The following is a 19,699-nucleotide window of genomic DNA, read 5'->3' as shown; positions in this document are numbered from 1 at the left end:
AATCAAGGAACAATAATTGTAAAAATAGACATGTCAAATCAAGACTTAATAATGACCCTTTTATGTCCATTTATACTCCTTAGTTTTTTCAAAAAGGCACATGGAGTAGCTAAGAAAAACATTGGTCCCAAATACGGGCAAAATGTTCAATATCAGAACAATACAATATTTGGTAAACCCTCATATTGTCCCCTCCGTTCACACTCATAACAACCATTAATTTTCCTTGCCATCAGTTAAATTACATGTGACGGTTGAGGTATTTTGAAACACGGCAACAATACAATCCAAATCTGAAAACTCCTTAACTATTCCGTATGATTTTTTTTATTTTTTTTTTATATACCTATACTAGTCATAATTTTGGGCTGTAATGCAATTTACACTAATGGAAAGATGTCCAAAACAACATAAGACTACTAGGGCTGAATGATTTAGTAAAAGTTTAGTTTGTTTGTTGCAACTTTACTCCAAGTTTAAGTATTGCAATTACCATAATAGTGGTATTTTTCTTTTGATTAAGAATCCCATGCATCTTTGTAGAAGTATAAACTACCACATTTTAACATGATTAACCAGGAGATTTGTTTTTTTTTTGTGTGGAAATTGTTAATTGCCGCGTTTGTGATTTGTTAGTTTGCAAGTATTCAAATCTCCGTTCGCACTCACCCCTCTCCCTTAGGTCTCGGTGACATGGCGGTCTCCAACACCATCGGCAGTAACGTCTTTGACATCCTGGTGGGTTTGGGGCTGCCCTGGTTTCTGCAGACGGTGTGCATCAGTTATGGCTCGGAGGTAAGTGTTAAAGCAGTGGCGTGTGGATGTGTAAGAGACAGAGGAGTCTAAAGGGCCCCCTTGCTCTTCCAGGTGATGATCAACAGTCGCGGGCTGGTGTACTCCGTGGTGCTGCTGCTTGGCTCCGTGGCTCTGACGGTGAGTACAGATTTACCTTCTCACCTTTTAGATATACGTTTCTGGATTCAATAGGTTGAGATCACGTCTATAATATGATGCCATAATTCTCGTACGACTCAATGTCTGAAAGAAATGCCTAAACCTGTGATCCACTTTATTATTTGTTAGGGATTGGCGCCACAAACCGTATAGTAATGACCACAGAATTTTAACTTAGATTTTGATATCTGTATTGTTTTGATTCAATTTACCCATTTATTTGAAGGTATTTTGAATTGTATGCATGTGGCTGTGTGCTTGTAATTTGTTTCGAACATCTTGGGCAGGACATGCAGCAATTATCCAGTAAGAGGCTCGTACTTGCTTTGTTGACTTTTTTGTGTGTGTGTATTTTAGCCAAGATTGGGATTTGCCTAATCCTATTACTATTGAAATGTAACTTTTAGGTGTAGTATTCCACCAGAAAGGGTCCTCATTTCTAGCCCAGCTGTTAACTGGTGCAGACTCAGTTTTTGGATCCAGGAGACTGCATTTTTTGCATGGAAATTGGCAGAACCGGTTATGAAACTGGCTCTGGCCAAGAACCAGCACTGAAACCAGCTGCTTGGAAAGGAACTGAAGATTTGAGATTTTAAGTTCAGGAGCAGGACCACACCCGTTTCACGCCTTTTCCAGTGGCTACACTATTTAAGCATCCAAGTCACACACATCAGTGTTCGTGACTTCGTGCCTTCCTCTCGCCCTCTTCTAATGATTCTAATCAATCTCCTAGATGGGGGTACCGAGCCCTCATCGCCAGAAGCCCCAAAACCGCGTCAATTTCTGTACTGCAAAGTGCAAAAGTACTATTTTCCACTTTGTGTTGCTCTTTCACAAAAAATCCCAATACAATTTAAGTTTCTGGTCATTATGTGACAAAATGTGTAAAAGTTCCAGGGGTACAAATACTTTAGCATCCCTTGTATATCCTTAAGTCTGTGTTTGTCCTTGTATATATATTTTTTCTTTCAATAGGTGGTAGACGTATGTTGCAAAGTTTGTTTCAAACCTGAAGAAGACCTGGGAGAAGCTTCTGCTTGCCATTGTTGCCATTGTTAGTGGGCATTCTCTCAATAATTCAGACTCAAGTTCTGAGAGCTAGAGCTGCTCGTTGTGTTTCTCACTGGGAGAGAAAAGATGCACTAAGCAACTTCTTTTGGTGGACAAAATCCAACTTTATCAGTTGTGTCCTGTTTTTGGCAAGGTTCAATTAAGGCTGTGCAATTAGTTTTCTGTCTAATCTTTCCTATTGTCTATGGGTCGAGAGGTCATCGGAACATCTCAAACACAATCATACATACTTGCTTTTAACATGCTTTTATAATTTAATTGTGGGTCTTTTTTGTAGGTGTTGGGGATCCACCTGAACAAATGGCGCCTGGACTTCAAGCTGGGCGTGTACGTGTTGATCCTGTACGCAATCTTCCTCTGCTTCTCCATCCTCATTGAGTTCAACGTCTTCACCTTCGTCAACCTGCCCATGTGCATGGAGCCCTGACCACAAGCCCCACCCAGTTGCCATCATTGGTCGACTTCTCAGTTAAATAATAATGGGCCTATCAACAGACTGCTTTCACCTTCCTTACGTACTTTTTTTGGTCCAAAATTCAAAATGTTGTTTCAGAATTTGACAGGTTTTCTGTCATCTCATTCTACTTTTGGTTCTAGTTTCAATGTTATTTCCGTCTTTTTTTTCCCAGTTCACCCACTAACTATCACCCGTCTAGCATGCTGTTTAGATGTCGTGGGGGCCTCGGAATCACAAGCACCCCTGTTACTATTTCACATTGTACATTTTCCATGTTTGACCCAAAGCCAGATAATGAACCAAAAGTTTGACCGTTCTTTTCAACCCAAACATCTCGCTTTAACCCCTGAAAATCATCTTGTCGTTCTTACATAAAATGCCAAAATCCTATTTACATGTGCTGTGTCATGCAAGGGTGTGTCCTCAAGTGGGTGTGTCTCGGGAAGCTCCTCCCACCTCCAGTCTGGACCTGTTGCTGCATGACCTCTTTCCTTCCCCGCTTTATTAAACCTGTTCTCTGAACTTTCATTTGAAATTCAGTTCAAAGTCCACGATCCTACTGACTGTAATGGTGTTATGCATATGCAGCACTGCACAATGTAAACTTGTATTTATGTTAATTATTTTGTATTTATTATTTTTCAAATCAAGATTTGTGTAAGTTTGAACTACAGAGAGCTTGTTGCAAATACTATAGGACATTGCCTGTTTTTTTTTGTTTTGACTGAAACAAGTTGCACATCGATGCTTTTCTTGCTTTGTGCTGTAAAGAGATTTGACCACTAGGTGGAGCTGGCACTGGACACTCTACTACATTGTATCTTTCAGCAGCCGTTGAGTAGTTACTCAACTTATCCCCACCTCCTCTGCACAACTTATACACAAAAACTGAATAAAGTCTGCATTCAGGTGAGCCACCGACAATAATGCAAACGATACAACTCCAACTTCCACCCTTTGGTCAGCAGGGGGTGCCATCACAGCCTGTCGGTTATCAGGGAAAATCCGGAGATCTCCAGGAGGTGGCGCCGGTGGTCTGTTCATGTAGATATTGCACTTTAACCGCCCTTCTCATTTAAATCAAATAGTGCTTCCTTCTCCATGAGTGTGTAATCGATGTTTTTTGTGTGTGCGTGGGACATTTGGGTGCGCTTGATTTCCCCCCCCTCCAAATGACTCCCAAAAATCACGAGCGCACACTTTTCCCTGTGTCTGCAGTGCATGCGGGTACTTACACAAAAAAATGACACACAGCTCTTTTTCAAAACAGCACAGTGAATAACTTTGTCGGAAAAACGGAAAGCCAACTTTTGATCAAAAAAATATCGGCAGCTACGTGCTACAATGCAAACGTGGACATTTTTGGACATCATGCAAAAATGCCTGTAACAGAGTCCACAGGTGAATGGCAGAGAGACTAACACAAAAAAATCTGGAGTGTGTTTTAAGTGTTGAAATGTATACCTGTTTCGCGTCGCCGAGCAGGAACTTGTATATGCAATTTCTATGTAAAGAATTGAAGCAACAGAACGTCCGCTGGGAGGTTGCCATATTGGAGTGACGTTGGTCTGTCTAGTGACGTGTGAGCTCACAAGTGTGTATTTGATTTTGCTCAAGACCCAAGCGCGGACCATTTTTGACCCCTATTTTGATCCGTTTCTGACTCACCTGCTGTTTCGTGTACAAGGGCATTAAACAAATTGCAAGCCTAGCCAAATAGGCAGAAGGATGCATGATGCAGACTTGATGATACTTGTGATGATTTTTTTTTTCTTCTTGAATGGAGTGGAAAGACTTGATCAACCGGACCTAATTCCTTTGGACTTTGGCTTTACCTGCGAATGTTAGAAAGTGTTATATTTTTGTGTATATTGATGCAAGAATCATTTTGTCAATTTTGTTTGCTTAAAGTCACTTTTGGGGAAAAAATATTGACTTAATTTGCCATATTACTTGTTGAAATCAGACTTTATGGCAATCGTATGTACAAAGTAAACGCACACTAGATTTTGACAGAATTGAAGAAGAAATTGAGAGAGGCGGTTTGTTTTCAGAAATGCGACCCGATGCACTGTGAGCTCAATGTGATGTGGAAGTTGTTTGTTGAGAATAATAATAATAAGTAAATAATTATAAAATATATTTAATGTAAAGTTGGTTACTATTAAAAAAAAAACTATGAGGAAATCTGTATAACTTATATGAATGTATTGTCTTGCTATACCGGACATATCCAACCAATGCATTTTACTGTAAAGCAATAATGTGAAGAAAAAAATTAAAATGGCAAAATAATTCATGGATTTTGTCTCATAAGTTTGTGAAATTAATTTTTTGAATGGCAGTACTGTTCAAAGAGATGTGATTATGTATGTACCACATTATGTACTATATCTAGCACTTAAAGGTGTTTTTGTTTTAAGACATCCTTTGACACCTGGAACTATGCGTTTACATATGCCTATAGTTTTAGACTCATAAAACTATAGGCATATGTTTGACAAGTTCAGTGTAACTTGTGTCAAGGCCCACCAGGTATTGGAACATGGAAAACAAATTTGGCTGCCTAATATGTTGTGGTAAATTGCAACTCGTTTTCGTTCCAGAGAGTTGAGTGTATTTTTTTTTACTCCCTCAGTCTCCTGAGAAAAACCATCACACGATGACGCAACCATTAAAGAGGTGATGTTTCCTGCCAATAGGGTAACAATTACTGCATTTGGGGTGATTTGAACTACAGACCCTCTGGTGGGTGACTACTAATACCTTGAGATGCATTATTTAAGTTACATTGACACTTTCATAGATCAGTACTGATTTATTTCATGTACCTTTTTTTTGATGATTTGAAACCAGTTCAAACAGCTGAAATGATGTTGACGTTGGTAAATCAATTTGAACTTGGCAAATCGCTAATATCTAAGTTTATTTTCGGTATACACAACTTTGGAATCAATCTTTGATCTGAATTCCACTCGTTTCATCCCTTGAACACACTTCTACCTTCTCTGTTTAGTGCTAGTTTGTCATTTGTATTCTGGTCGGAACACTGCTTGGTGATTCCCTCCTTGATCTCTCAATTTTCTTTTCAGAAAAAGCCACTTGTTTAATTAAATTTACTGCGCCCACCATGCAATCATATAAACAGCCGCAAGCTGGCTCTCCAAATCACGCCTTGCAACAACATTTTTAATTTGAAGATCTTCTGATCAGATGGCAGCTAAATCACAGGACCATGTATTTTTCTGAATGGAATAAAACGTTTTTTATGATTAAGTCACTCCAAATGGAACTTGACTGCGAATGGAGAATAATGATATATTCCCGCACAGCCAATGACAATGCTTTTAAATAGTGTGGTAATTGATGAGTAGAGAGGGGCTTTACATCTGCTGATTGCGTCCCAAGCATTGTACACCTTAGTGACCAGTAGGGGGCAATGTTGCAGCAGGATTTGCAATCAAGTCTAACCAGTTAATATGGAACTAGACTATGCAAGAGTAAATATTCATTTTAAGTAATGTACACCGTCTGGATTCATTTTTGGTCCCTCCAATCATTGATAGACAAAAAACAGCCTTGACCCTAAACACTGTGTGGGGTTTGCATGATCTTCTGATTTGGTGGTATCCTGGTTTCACAATAGATCAAATCCTCCAGACGCTCCTGACCAAGAAGCAAAGGCAACAGTTACTGGCTGATAGTGAAAGAATACAGGTGATATGAGGAGGAAATGCAATTTAAGTCATTTATTATTTCTATATCATGGTAGTAATCCTGTTCTATCCATGTGATACGCTCCCTAATTGCAGTGTCTGCCTTAATCCTGCCCCGGCCTGTCCCCCTCTCTCCTGACAGGTTTGACCACCTGACCATAGCAAGTCCACTGCATAAACACACCGCTCCAGTTAGCCCAGGGTGCCATTGCCTGATGGGTGGTTCGAGTCATCCTCTGCCATTCTCCTTCAGTTTATAGTCTGCACCGTGCCCCATTTACTGTAGCATATGAAGGGTTGTCTCCTGTCAGTGTAAAACCACATATTAAAAAGGACTTTTCTGATAATCGGATCTGGAAGGTTGTCATTTCAAGTTTTGGATTGAAATAGGCAAAGGAAAAACACTGACAAAAGTCTTATTCATTTGCTGTCATTTTTTTTTTCCTTTTAAGAATTTAAAGAATAGACAGGACAGCATTGTGTGAAATGAGAGAGAAAGGGGGACATGCAGCAAATTGTCGGAGCTGGGATTCCGATTCATGATGCTGTGGCCGGCTGCACAGGGGGCCTGGCATACGTGCTGCCGCCTTAACTGCTCCACCACTGGACACACACAGGTCATCAAAACGACTAAATTGTAATACTCAACATAATATAGTTACTTTTGCAGAGCTTTTTTCATCGCTAGACACTTCCGGAGAGCTTACTTCTTCTTCTGGCAGATTGTCTCCTGTCGTGCTGCTGGACAAGGGACAGGGAAGTTGCTTGATAGAGGTTCCCATGTTTTTAAATGATAATCTTAATAAAAGATCTCTGTAGATATTATGCCATCTGGTTTTTAGGACAATAAGAGACACTTTTTCGCTTGTTGTTTGGCTAACCACAATGTGCAGATACTAGTCCTATATATACTATATTTCACCACATTGTGCAGATACTAGTCCTATACATACTATATTTCACCATCACACAGACTTAAAAGAGTTTACTCAGTTCTGTTCATGTCATATCGTGCTACTGAGAGGCCTCTTTAACCAATTTAAATCATTAGCTTCCTCTCCACTCTGAGTTTGAGACTCCAACACCAGCAAATCAATTACCGGTACTAAAGATTACTCTGCCCCGGCCAATAGCTGTGTAGAAGAATTGTCAATTTAACTTCACATTGTTTTTGATACTTTCTATTAGGATTATTTTAAACCTATTGTAAAGATGGAGTACAAATTAAAAGGGCAATATAAAATTCTAAACATCTAAATCATTCCCATTGTTGGTGAATAATACACAAACTAAGACTTTACTTTGACACCAGGGTGCAACATAAAACATAAAATAATAAGTATAAAAAGTGTCAACTGTGCTAAAACAATAAAACCGACATGCAGACAAGCAGGTGGTATATCCTCCTCTAGAAAGGTTTAATCGTCAAGGAAACGTCAGCCTGTTTTAATGGAAAGGACAGCCGTGGTGCCAGATGGACAATGCTCTTTAAAAGGCTCAGTAATTTTGCACTGGTCGTTTCCATGTTATCGCTCTTATTAGCACTTGGGCAATAGATCTGGCTCATAAGTCTCTTCATTTGACACAAAATGGCTTCCAAATGAAATTATGTGCACTAACCTGTCAACTTTACAATGGCCAACTGAGGGCAGCTTTCACGATAAAGTATTAAAGGAGAATTTTTATTGGGCATTTTACACTGGTTTAAGAGACCATTTGGACTAAACAGGGGAGCAGAGGGACTACAACAGGACCAGGATTGAACCATGACCTTGAACCAGAGTTTGAGACTCATTGGACCGCCCTTGACGAGCCTTACAGGTATAACCTCAAAACAAGTCAACGATAGATTCAGAATATTTGTTCATTGTGCGTTATAAATAACTTTATTATTAATTAAATCAATCAATCAAAACAAGGTACTGTAGGTTTTATATGGTTGCAGATCTTAATGGTGTAGGTATTTTGGCAGCATGGCGCACCTGCTCATATCTATGGTGATGAATGTTCAACCTTATGGCACTAAACAAATCTTTTTAGCTTTTCATGTGATTTCAGGTGTTTTTAGTGGTAAAAACGGAGGCTCTACAGATACGGGGCCTCATGCTTACGCACTCTGCATTGTTTAGGCTGCCCTCTGTGCCAAACGTGGTATTTACAGTCCATCCACCTTTTTGTTGTATAAAGCACACGGAGGGTTTTATAATTCAGGAGATTGTGTAGCGTGTGTTTCTTGTGGCCACTAGGAGTACACACTTGCTACACTTGCTAAAGCAAAATCCCCATGCAATCCATTATAAATGAGCCCCTGAACTGTAACTTGGACTGGTTGTGTCGCCTTTTTAATTTGAATAGAAAGATCAGTTTAATACAACACATTAGGTAAAACAATAACATTTCACGGAGACAAGCACTTGGCGGATCCTCCACCACAAAAGTAAGGCTGTGCACCTTAAATAAAGCCTAGAATAACTTGAATTTATCTATTTCTTTGTGTTTTGTAGTTTGAAGTTTGGAGTGTAACCTTGAACAGACCTCCTCCAGGCTGTTCCTATTATCAGTCTCAGTCTCGCTCCTTCAAAGTCACCAAGACGCTCTCCTTCTCTCCATCTGTGAGGCTGAACCCTGGGCCAGCAGTCACATGGCCCTGTCACAGTCAGCTGCACTTCTACACTATGAAGATATTGTGGGGAATCACATTCACTGTATAGCTGCCCATCCTTTATAATCATACAAAAGATGATTATTTTATTGAAAGAAATACTTATTTCTTCCCAATGGGTTAAGCAGGAACGGTTTCTGCAATCACCAACACTTACCACTTGACTTTTGTTCACCCTGTAAAACCTGTTAAGGCTCAACTATGTTTTCCCATCCTCACCTAGTGTCTTTTAATAGTAATATTCCAAATTAAAATGAGTATTGAAAGTGTAGACTTTGTCCAAAATGTATGTTTTATTCACAATGCAAGTGGAATAAAGGAAAAGCTACTGCATTGATAAAATAAATACAATATTGATGTATTTGATATTAAAAGAATAACAAATAAAGCTCCAGCAAAGACTTCATAGTAGAAACTCCAAATTCACTACAGTTATTGCCCTACTAGTCGACAACAAAATGTGAAATCTCAGAGCTCTGGGTCCACGTAATGATATGCTGCATATTACAATGTCTTTGTGCTTATAATTGTGTAATGGTGCACAAATATACCCAAATGTGCAAACTGCAATAAAGATAAAAACATTTCTTCACAGGAAGACTGAGAAGTGGAACCCATTTTGCTTTTAGCCTCATATGCTAAGATAAACTACATGAATGCAATACAATATTGTAGATAGGTTAGTTATAGCCAACATACTAAGAACTAAAGAATAACAATGCAAAACTAAGAGTCTGGGTTAAATTACTATCAGTTACCGTATTTTCAGCACTATAAGGCACACTTAATGTCCTCAAAAACCATCAGTGCACTTAATATATGGATTATTTCTGGTTGTGTTTACTGACCTCAAAGCGATTTTGTGTGGCACACGGTGTATAAAGAAGACTCGGAACACGAGAGACTCAGGTGCACGTCTAGAAGCACGTTTGCGGTACACCGGAAGTCCCAACAGCATTTATGCAAAGCATTCTGTCTAAGCGCATGGATCTATCATAATATAGTTCCCTCAGTGTACAGGACAAAATGAAGACAGAGAAAGACTGTTCGAGCTGACTCAGAAGAGACGGAAATCTACGGGAGACGAGAGATGCGATGCGATCCGTCGCGCTAATAAATAAACGCACGTGTCCGCTTGAGTTCTCAAATCGCTGAAAAATTGTCCATTATTCCTTTAAGTCCAGTATTGATTATGTTGGATTTGATATAGTTAAATTACCCCGAGATTCTGACGCTGGTTCTCAATAGTTTAAAAAGGAGAGAAGATCCATCCATAGTATCTGCCCCTATTGAATGAAGCAGGATCTTTTGCCCCAAAAGTGGCTAGGACTCAGCATAACAGGAAAATGTGATCAACTTCTCCGTCTATGGCTGCTGTGTCGCCATTATCAATATTTTGTTGCATTATGGAACAAAACAATAACATTAGCAATTTGTATCTCCCGCCTATCTGTTAACACTGTTTGTTTTCACCTATTATCAGGAGGTCCAGGGCTTACCCAGAGTGGGATAGGTATCCGAGTTCTAAGGCTGGATCCACAGATTGAGAATGACTCTTGGATGAGAGTCAGTGTCCAGATGATACAACTGAATATTTTTTTTTACATCAGAGAGAAAGAAGGGACTAGGTGGGTGGGGTTTATTCTGAAGCATCCATCCATCCATTTTCTACCGCTTGTTCCCTTTCGGGGTCGCGGGTGACTGGAGCCTATCCCAGTGACTTTGGGCCTTAGGCCGGGTACACCCTGGACAGTGGCCAATTTATTCAAAATTGGGTATAGATCCTTTGCGACCAGATTAGAAATAAATAAATAAATCAGCGGTGAATATTTAGCTTAGTGGATTTGGGACCGTGTGCATTTCTACAGTTTGCCAGTTTTTTTATGACTCTGGTTAGACTTTAAACAGTGCAGAAAGTGAACTAAACTTTGGGCTTGGTAATTGAGTGCCCCCTACTGTTCCTATGCATACACATTATGGCCTTTATTCCGACAGCTGACTTTTAAATGTGCTCTTTCTGATTGGACCCCCGCTGCGGCAACTGAGCCAATCAGTTTGGTGATCAGGATGTGGGGCCTTTCTTTACATTGTCTAAGGGTGTTTTTGTTTATTCATTTGCATAAGATAAAGAATGTATTTGCCATTAAGCGAACCTGACTTTTGTAGGGTGTAGGTTTTACTGTTGCATCCCCCAAAACATAGGCCTGGCTGGAGTTTGCTTTCTTTAAGCAGAATCATCACAGTCTTATTATTTTTGCAAATGCCCTAATGCAGTGCTTCTCAAACTTTTCACACCAAGTGCCACCCAAGATAATATTTTGGTCTCCGAGTACCACCAGATCTAAACTGAGTCTAAAACAGAACTACTCTAGGTCTATTTATTTGTTATCGTTTTTTAAAAGGATCAGAGAATTGCTTTACTGGTTTTAAACTAGACCAAACTCAAAAGAAGACAAATGCAGATGAAATTGACTTTATCTTCAGCAAATATTTTAACTGCAGAGAAATCCGCATACAATCTGAATGAGACCACATACCCCCAGTGGTACACAAACCAAGGTTTGAGAGCCTAATGCTCTATTAACAATCATATTATCTTCTAGCTTATTGAGCATGCATAATGAATACAGCCATATTGTTTGCAATCAGAACAACGTTATCAGAGCTAGCAGGCTAAAAGATCTGGACTAACAACATATTCAAGTTCAACTGAGCATCACTTTTATAATGTATATGAATGTATTACTGAATGGTATACTGTAAATATCAAATTTTGCGACATGCACCACACTCAACACATTTCTTGCGTGTATTCATTTCAATGTAGTCAGTGACTCACCGGTTCTCTGTCTGATCTGAGGAAGCTCCTTGGATTAAATTTTCTTTTGCTATGATGTTATTAAATACAAAAATATTTTATAAAAGAAGTCCAAACCTGATATTCTTTCTTCATTCTTTTGAGATGTATATGTATGTATATATATATTACATAACAAAATGTCCTTATTTTCCCATTTATTTTCAATAGATAGCAGAGGTTGAGGAAGAGTCTTGCCCAAGGACAAAAGGACAGCATGTGCTTTATCAAGAGTTGGGGGCACATGCTTAATCCACTGCACCACTGTCACCCTTATACTTGAGTCCAGCCATGTCAAACCATGCTTTTCTTCTAGCATCTGAATGCCCTTCTCCTGAATAACAATCTTGACATTGCCGTGTGAAGCTGTGTTAGGATTCTGTCCACCGTTCTTGAGGGGCCCCTTTTCTCTTCCCCACTAAGTCCTCCCTGTGTCTGAAGACTTATTATATCTTTAACTGTTAAGACATTGTGACCTTTGTGTGTATTTAAATCCTTTTATTGAGATAAAACTAAAATAACCTAAGAGCAACCATAGCCCTGTCTGTTCATCACAGCACACTCAAAGGATTACATATTATGTAAATCGACTTTTATGAGGGTTTTAGCCATGTTGTAATTGTTTTCCGTCATATTGACATACTCAAAGATTAGAACGATGCCTGCATGTTTGTTTCACCTTTATTCTCTTGCATTCAAGACGCCACAATTTTTTTAAATAATTGGTGGGATTCAGCTGACCACATGGTCCAGCCGCGGCGCTTTGTTGTGTAAAAGAGCCGGCCGAAATCAGCATCACAGTTTTCAACTCAGTCAGCAGACTTGGTTCTTTTATAAAGTAGTTTTAGATCAACATAGTGATTTTATATCTTAGAAATATGTTTTATTGTATAATAAAGTAATGATAATAACAGATAACATGAATATGTCTCCAAAATGCATTTTTCTCACATAGGAACATAAAGATCACATCTGCACCAACATACACCAGACTCTACAATCACTTAACAAGATTTTGACGGATCATGCCAAAGGATATACTTATAATAAACAGAATTTTCAGTAATATCTTGTTTACACAAATAGTCCAAACTCTCCCTGGCCATTTTATGCAGTTAAACTACAGAAATAGATAAGGGCCCTAGACCATTTAGCCATGATAAGTCTTCTTTAATATTATTATGGGGTTTGAAATATTAAAACTATGTGTATGTGTAGAAAGGTTCTGTGTTGCTTTTTGATTTTCTCTCTTCACTTTAATACTAGGAGGTAGAGCGTTTAGCTACCAAGCTCCTGTGTTATGGAATCAGCTCCCGACCCATGTTAAATATGCTGACACAGTCTCTTCATTTAAGTCCAGGCTTAAAACGTTCCTCTTCGAAATCACTTATGGTCAGACTAGTTAGGAACAGAAACATAAACCCACAGCTTTAGCTACGCTGCCCTAGGAGTAACTATGCTGGGGGAAGTATGGCAGCTTGAGCACTATCCTCTTCTTCTTCTGACTACTTATGCTATCAAACAATATTTATTTTTTGATTCCACTTGCAAATTGTTCACCGCCTTCTTTTCTTTCTCTCACTCCTGAGGACCTGTGGACCCAGATGCCCCTCCCCTGGTGAAGTGGTCCCTGCCCTGTGTGGACGGTCCCTCTTCTGCCTGAAGAGTGGGTCCAGCTCGCCTCCGACGGTCCCTCTTCTGCCTGAAGAGTGGGTCCAGCTCGACTCAGACGGTCCCTCTTCTGCCTGAAGAGTGGGTCCAGCTCGACTCAGACGGTCCCTCATCTGCCTGAAGAGTGGGTCCAGCTCGACTCAGACGGTCCCTCATCTGCCTGAAGAGTGGGTCCAGCTCGCCTCAGACGGTCCCTCATCTGCCTGAAGAGTGGGTCCAGTTCGACTCAGACGGTCCCTCATCTGCCTGAAGAGTGGGTCCAGCTCCAGTCTCCTTGTGTCCGTCTGTCCGTCTGTGAGAGTCGGATCTCTCCTTCACTGGAACTCCTCCAGGTTTCTACGCTTTTTTCCCAAAGAGGTTTTTTTTGTAGTTTTTCCTGGCCGAGAAGGAGAGTCTAAGGACAGAGGACCCTGGGACATCGTCCCTCGCCACCACAGACATTGTCTGACTCCATCGCCACCACAGACATTGTTGATTCATTTCTCCCTGTGGCCCTCAGAGGCAACTGTTGTGATTTTGGGCCTTACAAAAATAAATTGATTTGATTTGATTTGATTTGACCATGGTTAAAACTCATTCAGCATTCTAATCCAAAGCATTAGTATTTTTGCTTTGCCTTTACTCGTTGTGATAGGCGTCTGCTGTCTGCTTGTGATTAATCCCTTCAGCGCACTAGGTACACTTCATGAAGACAACACAATGCTTTCTTATCTGCCCCAGAATGAATATTAACTAGTTTTGCCTTGGCCGAGCCGCGGGGGGGTGAAATAGAGACAAATGGCAGTGTTAAAAAGCATCTCAAAACTGCACGTAATCCAAAATCATACGTCATAAGGCGCTGGTACAGCTGGCAGCCCGGTGTAAACGCTCTCTCTTCTTTCTCACACTTATTGTGCTTTATCTCCTATATTTTGTAAATATAGATAGTATATTTTTTCTCGAGCGAGCCCACCAGCCCCCCCCCCCCCCCCCCCCACGCCCTCCGGCCGCGCTAAAGTACGGCGTGACGTCGGTACACGTTTATATACACGTTTATATGAAAGAGGAACTTGACGAACGATCGGGACACGCACTGGAATCGCTTTAAATTAACTTGTTTTGACTTTATTCGGCTGGATTGAGTGTTTTCGTCGTGTCGTTGCGATGTGTCTTGGCTCTGAGTCCCCCGGCTCCGGCCCCGCCCCCCGGCTCCGGCCCCGCCCCCCGGCCGGCGCCGTACCGCGTTTCCACAAAGGAGGAACTCATGAAACTGCGGAGAACAGTCGTCTTACCCGGAGATCGTCACGTTATCCCGGCGCAATACTGACCTAACCTAATACTGATGTGCAATTCTGTCGTATGTGCAATTACTGTGAAATTCATGTGCAATTACTGTGAAATTCATGTGCAATCTATGTGCTGTCGTGACACATATTCATGTGCAATTACTGTCGGGATCACATGCAATGGTATTTATGTATTTATTTGTCTATGGGAGTTTTTATTTATTTATAGGAGATCTTCTACTGAAAGTGTTTTTCAGACTTCCTATAAGTGATCTGTTCTTCTGTATCTACCTCTGGATCTACCTGCGTTGCACCAATGAAATTTCCCCATGTGGGACAATAAAGGAATATCTTATCTTAAAAACAAGACGTGATGCTTTTAATCAAGGTTAGTGAGGACAGAGAGAGACTAGATCACCAAAGTGGGTATGTTATGTCCTCTCAGATACAACATAGATCATACAGGGAACACATTACAACTGGATGCAAGCCAAGATCTACATTTGGACAAGACTGAAATATAGACGTGCTATAGTGTGGATTGGCTTTAAATGGTTTACCAGAGCTGAGTGGAGGAGCCGTACACTGCACTCAACTGATGTAAATAAGAGTATTTACTTACCATTAGTATTAGTATTATTTAGTCTTATGCTAGCTATTTTTACTTTACTTTATTATTATTTACTTTATTTTATTATTATTTTATTTCAATTTTATTTTTATCTTTTTATTTTATTTATTTATTTTTTCTCCATTCCCTATTAAGATATGAGAGGAGTTTTGTTAATAAGAGTTTTTTTGTTTTGTTTGTTACTTCTATTAAGAGTTATCTATAAGTTATCTGTCCTTTCCCCCTGTATCTACTGCGTTGTAACACCGAAATTCCCCCATGTGTGGACAAAAAAGGAATATCTTATCTTATCTTATCTCATCTTATCTTATCAAGTAAGAGTGCTGCTACTTCCAAATAATATTACTCTGAGAAAAAGATTCAGTTGTAGTCATCTGGACACGACGTTTCAATTTGCATCCAAAAATCATTCCCAATCTGCCGGGTTGACATTAGACGAATGAGGGATTTATTTACAAGGAGTAAATATAACAAAGTAGTGATCTAAGATATTACTCAAGTGAGAATATAAAAGCATCTGGGGAAACTGCTACTCCAATAAATGGACATAGCGTGATTTATTTATTTATGATATAGTCTGGTTAATGAAGATAAAGCCTAAACATGTTATACATTCATGTTAAATTAAACAACCTAACCTGTGCTAGCTAGAAAACTAGCAACTATGCTCAGGGTGTTATGGCCATGACCTCTAATTCTATTGGAAAATTATTAATTCCATCTCTTACTCCAACTGCACTTGATTTGATAGGAAATTGAAGCTAACTGTCCTCTTTAGCATCAGTTTACTTTCTGTTGAATCAAACTCTTGTGACTTGAGAAGTTTCAATGCAAAATATAGTCTTAATTGATGAGCCACACAAGATGACAGAACACCAACACGACCTGGAGAGTTTCTGCAGAAAAAGCAGCTGCTCCAACAGTTATACACCATTATATCCTCCCCTGATTCATACCTTCCCCTCGTAAGATGCCCTTAACCTATAGACTCCTTAGATATGGGCACGTGTAGGTCACCCCACTGGTCACTTCACTCTTATTCTGGTTTTCCCCTTGTTAAGTTCCACTTCTGTTGACTGACCTCATCACCAGCTGCAGCCCCACGATATGAACTCAATGACCCTGTTTCTCGTCTACAGTTTATATTGTGACCCTGAGTTCACCTGCTTTGTGCTGTTCATGTCCTCATCACACGTCTATAACTTTTCCCTTGTGGGGCCCCAGGTGACATCCTACGGTAGTTTTCAAAATATATCAAGACTTGCCTACTCTGCATTGATTTTCTCTGTTGGATAAGATAGTACAATTAAAAACAACATAAACATTAATAAACAAAATAATAACCATATAGGCCTTTGCTCTAAATTATATTGCAAAATAACCCTAATGTTGCACTCTTATCAGCTTCATACATTTGTGAGGCTTTTGGAAATGCTTCATCACTATATCCTTTCTCTTTTAGTAACTTGTTTCCTCTCATTTTGGCTTGGAGCTGCTGAACACCTTCTAAAACCCCAGCAGAAAGCAGCGCTTTGTTCATGTGCTTTATGAGGTACTTTTGCATTGGTATTTCTCATTTCTAAAATAAAGAAAAAATAATTTTGGAAAATACAAATTCAGTCCTTGTTTTGGCACACAAAACCCCATTGGTTTCAGAAGAGGGAGCTTCAACAGAAATGAAACAGTTTAAATAAGGCTAAAAATAATAGCAGCTAATAGCGAGACACACTTGTAGTTAATGCAATTATAACTCTAAAAAGAACAGTCCAGTGAAGGTGTACGGATTTAAAAAGCAAACAAAATATGGAGTAGCACTTCCTGCAGTAAGAGGGCTCCACTTTGTGACATCAGCAGGTGGAACAAAGCCCTCTTGATAAGAAGACTGGATATGCAGGACTACACAAACAATGATTTAAACTAAATATCGGCAACAAGTCCATTTGTGTTTCTATTGAGGGCCCAGGTTTCATCACTGACGTCTGTACCTGGGGTCAAAGCAGTTAAAACTATTTACTTCTCTGTCCTCAATTTCCTGTGTCGGTTTAAGTTTTACCCCTTACATTAAATGAGATCTTAACCTTTGTTTCAACCAGATTACCACAAGACTGAAGTGATTTGTTCCTTCGTTTAGTCTGAAATTAGCTTGACTTTACACCAGTGAGCAGCAAATCCGTCTGAGTTTGTCCCTGACCAGAACAGTCCACATTTCCATATAGATTAGTGCACAGCAGGTCCTGTGTCCAGCAAAGTAATCTGTGTCAGCCGAACCGAGTCCACGGCACGCCCAAAAGGATCTTGAATGAGTTAAATTGTCTTCTAAAGGACCTGATTTTTATAGTGTAGTGTACTATTTATTTATTTGGCAGGTACTTGTGAAAACACCACAATCTTAAATTACATTAAAATGCATATTACATATTTCAAATATTAAACAAAATCCAAAATCAACTTAAATAGAACGATTTTCCTTCATCGTTGGTTTACCCAGAGCTACACTTTTGAATGATTAAGGTATGTTTTATTAATCTTATACTATACTACTACAGGCGTACACCCCCCCCCCCCCCCCCCCCCCCCCCAAATAAATAAATAAATAAATAAATAAAAACACTGTGAAGTAAAATCTGCATTTTGGAGATCCAGGACAGCAGAGAACCCATTCTGCATAACGACAACTATTTGGTCAAACATTTGAGGATTTTTTATTCGTATATTTTTATTCAGCAATACAAACCTGCTTCAGGGTCCAAAGACGTGCAGTATTTGTGCATGCTATTTTTGAATTGTATATTGTTTCCTTACCAGCAGAATATTGTTGCCAAGAGCCACCGAGGAGCTACAGACCCCAATCTTTGTCCAAAAATAAACTTCAGATAAAAAGTTTGAGAGAAAAAGCTGCAGAAGTTTGACAAAAGCGCATTGTTCGGCTGCTGTGATTCATACAGACCAGTGTGAATACGGCTGTGCCAACCTCCTTCAGATCCACAGTAATTGTCCCTATTTTTTGCGATGCTGTGATTCTGGCACTGTACTGCAGACTGACTCCAGTTTGAGCAGCAAAAAGGACAGAAAAAAAACTGGGCAACAATTTATAATAACTACACTTTTCACGCATGATTCAGACTTTTAAATCTATAGGATATAAACTTCCCATTTTTAACCAACTCCAGTGATATTTCACAGAACAATTGTGTACACACTGAAAATTGATAGGTGGTTAGGTGAACATGGAAATATTTTGAGCACTCAAACGTTAAATGCAGGCCTATAAGGAACAGGAAACATGCGTAAATGACTCAAAAGTACTACTCTGAGTAAGTTGATAATGTGGGAAAACCAATACAACATTAAAAGCTCAAATTTGTATGGTGCATGCTTTAATAACGTGTATAATTGTTGCTATTTTTAAAATGTTAATCCTGATCTGCTTCTGCGAGGGTTTTATTAATCAGTGCTTTACAATCAAGGCTGAAACTGAAAGCCCCATTTTACAGTGAAAACCTGTCAAGCATGAAATACGGTGGCTGGATTCTAAATCTAACAACTAACACGGCACTACTCCAGCACATATGTTTGTATCCTATTTCATCATCTGTCTGTGTCCTCAAATGTGACGTAAACAGGTTCCAGTCAAATAATCATTTTACTGATAATAACAGTGTCGTGTGGGTGGTGTCTCCTCACATGTGCAGTCGACAGAGGAGCCTGGTCATGTATGAATGAATGTTTCTCTGTCATTTACCCTGCTCTGTTCCACTGGGGGTTGGGTTCCCTCTGCTGTTGTGAACCATGTTGGACTTTAGTTCACCTGTTGTCTGTCGTCCCTGTCTCCCACTCCCTTTGGGGAAGAGCTGCTGTGTCAGATGCTGCTGTTCCAGTGACGATTGAACGAGATGCCACAATCCTGAATCACATTGAGTTTGTCAAAAGCCCTCAGAGGCGAATGCTGCTGTGATTTTTATGGCTCTACAAAATTATTTGATTTGAATCGTATCAAATCTTGTGAACAATTGTAATAAGGGGACTTTACTCATATGTCATTTTAATTTGCAAATCTGTGTTGCCTTAAAGTAACATTGGTAACTTATATTGTTTCCCTCCTTCATGTGAGGATGGCTTTGCTGGTGATTGTGGTTCATTCAAATTAGTCATTAATTAAGTGATAAAAATGTATAATAGCATCATCATTAATAGTTACAGAAACAATGTTGTGTGTGTTTACACTGAGGATCTTTTATAAAGTAAATTGTCTAATAAAAATGCAGAATGAGCTCACTTTGGGTTCCAGATCCTACAACTGCAATTAGTTTGTAAAGAACCCAAAAGGCTCTTTATGATATGACATGACGTATGACGTATGATATATGTCCTCAGTATATGACAGCTGCTCACTTGTGATTATTGTGAACATGAAA

The 19,699-nt window shown here is 39.5% G+C and overlaps 1 protein-coding gene across 4 annotated transcripts in view; it reads left to right on the top strand.

Annotated features, from left to right (window-relative positions):
• Positions 1 to 4,781, top strand: part of slc24a4b (solute carrier family 24 member 4b) — an 82,452-nt gene extending 77,671 nt beyond the window's left edge. For all 4 annotated transcript variants that reach the window (XM_072446277.1, XM_072446268.1, XM_072446260.1 and 1 more), the window contains exons 15-17: positions 683 to 795; positions 868 to 933; positions 2,303 to 4,781. In XM_072446277.1, coding sequence (XP_072302378.1) covers positions 683 to 795; positions 868 to 933; positions 2,303 to 2,452 — 329 coding nt within the window. In that variant the 3' untranslated portion in view covers positions 2,453 to 4,781. The remainder of the gene's footprint in view (positions 1 to 682; positions 796 to 867; positions 934 to 2,302) is intronic.
• Positions 4,782 to 19,699: the final 14,918 nt, after the last annotated feature.

This window comes from Eucyclogobius newberryi, unplaced genomic scaffold, assembly GCF_026437365.1.
Source record: "Eucyclogobius newberryi isolate DKJ021-1_F unplaced genomic scaffold, fEucNew1.0.hap1 SCAF_1, whole genome shotgun sequence".
Classification (NCBI taxonomy): domain Eukaryota; kingdom Metazoa; phylum Chordata; class Actinopteri; order Gobiiformes; family Gobiidae; genus Eucyclogobius; species Eucyclogobius newberryi.
This window is presented reverse-complemented; position numbering and strand designations above follow the sequence as displayed.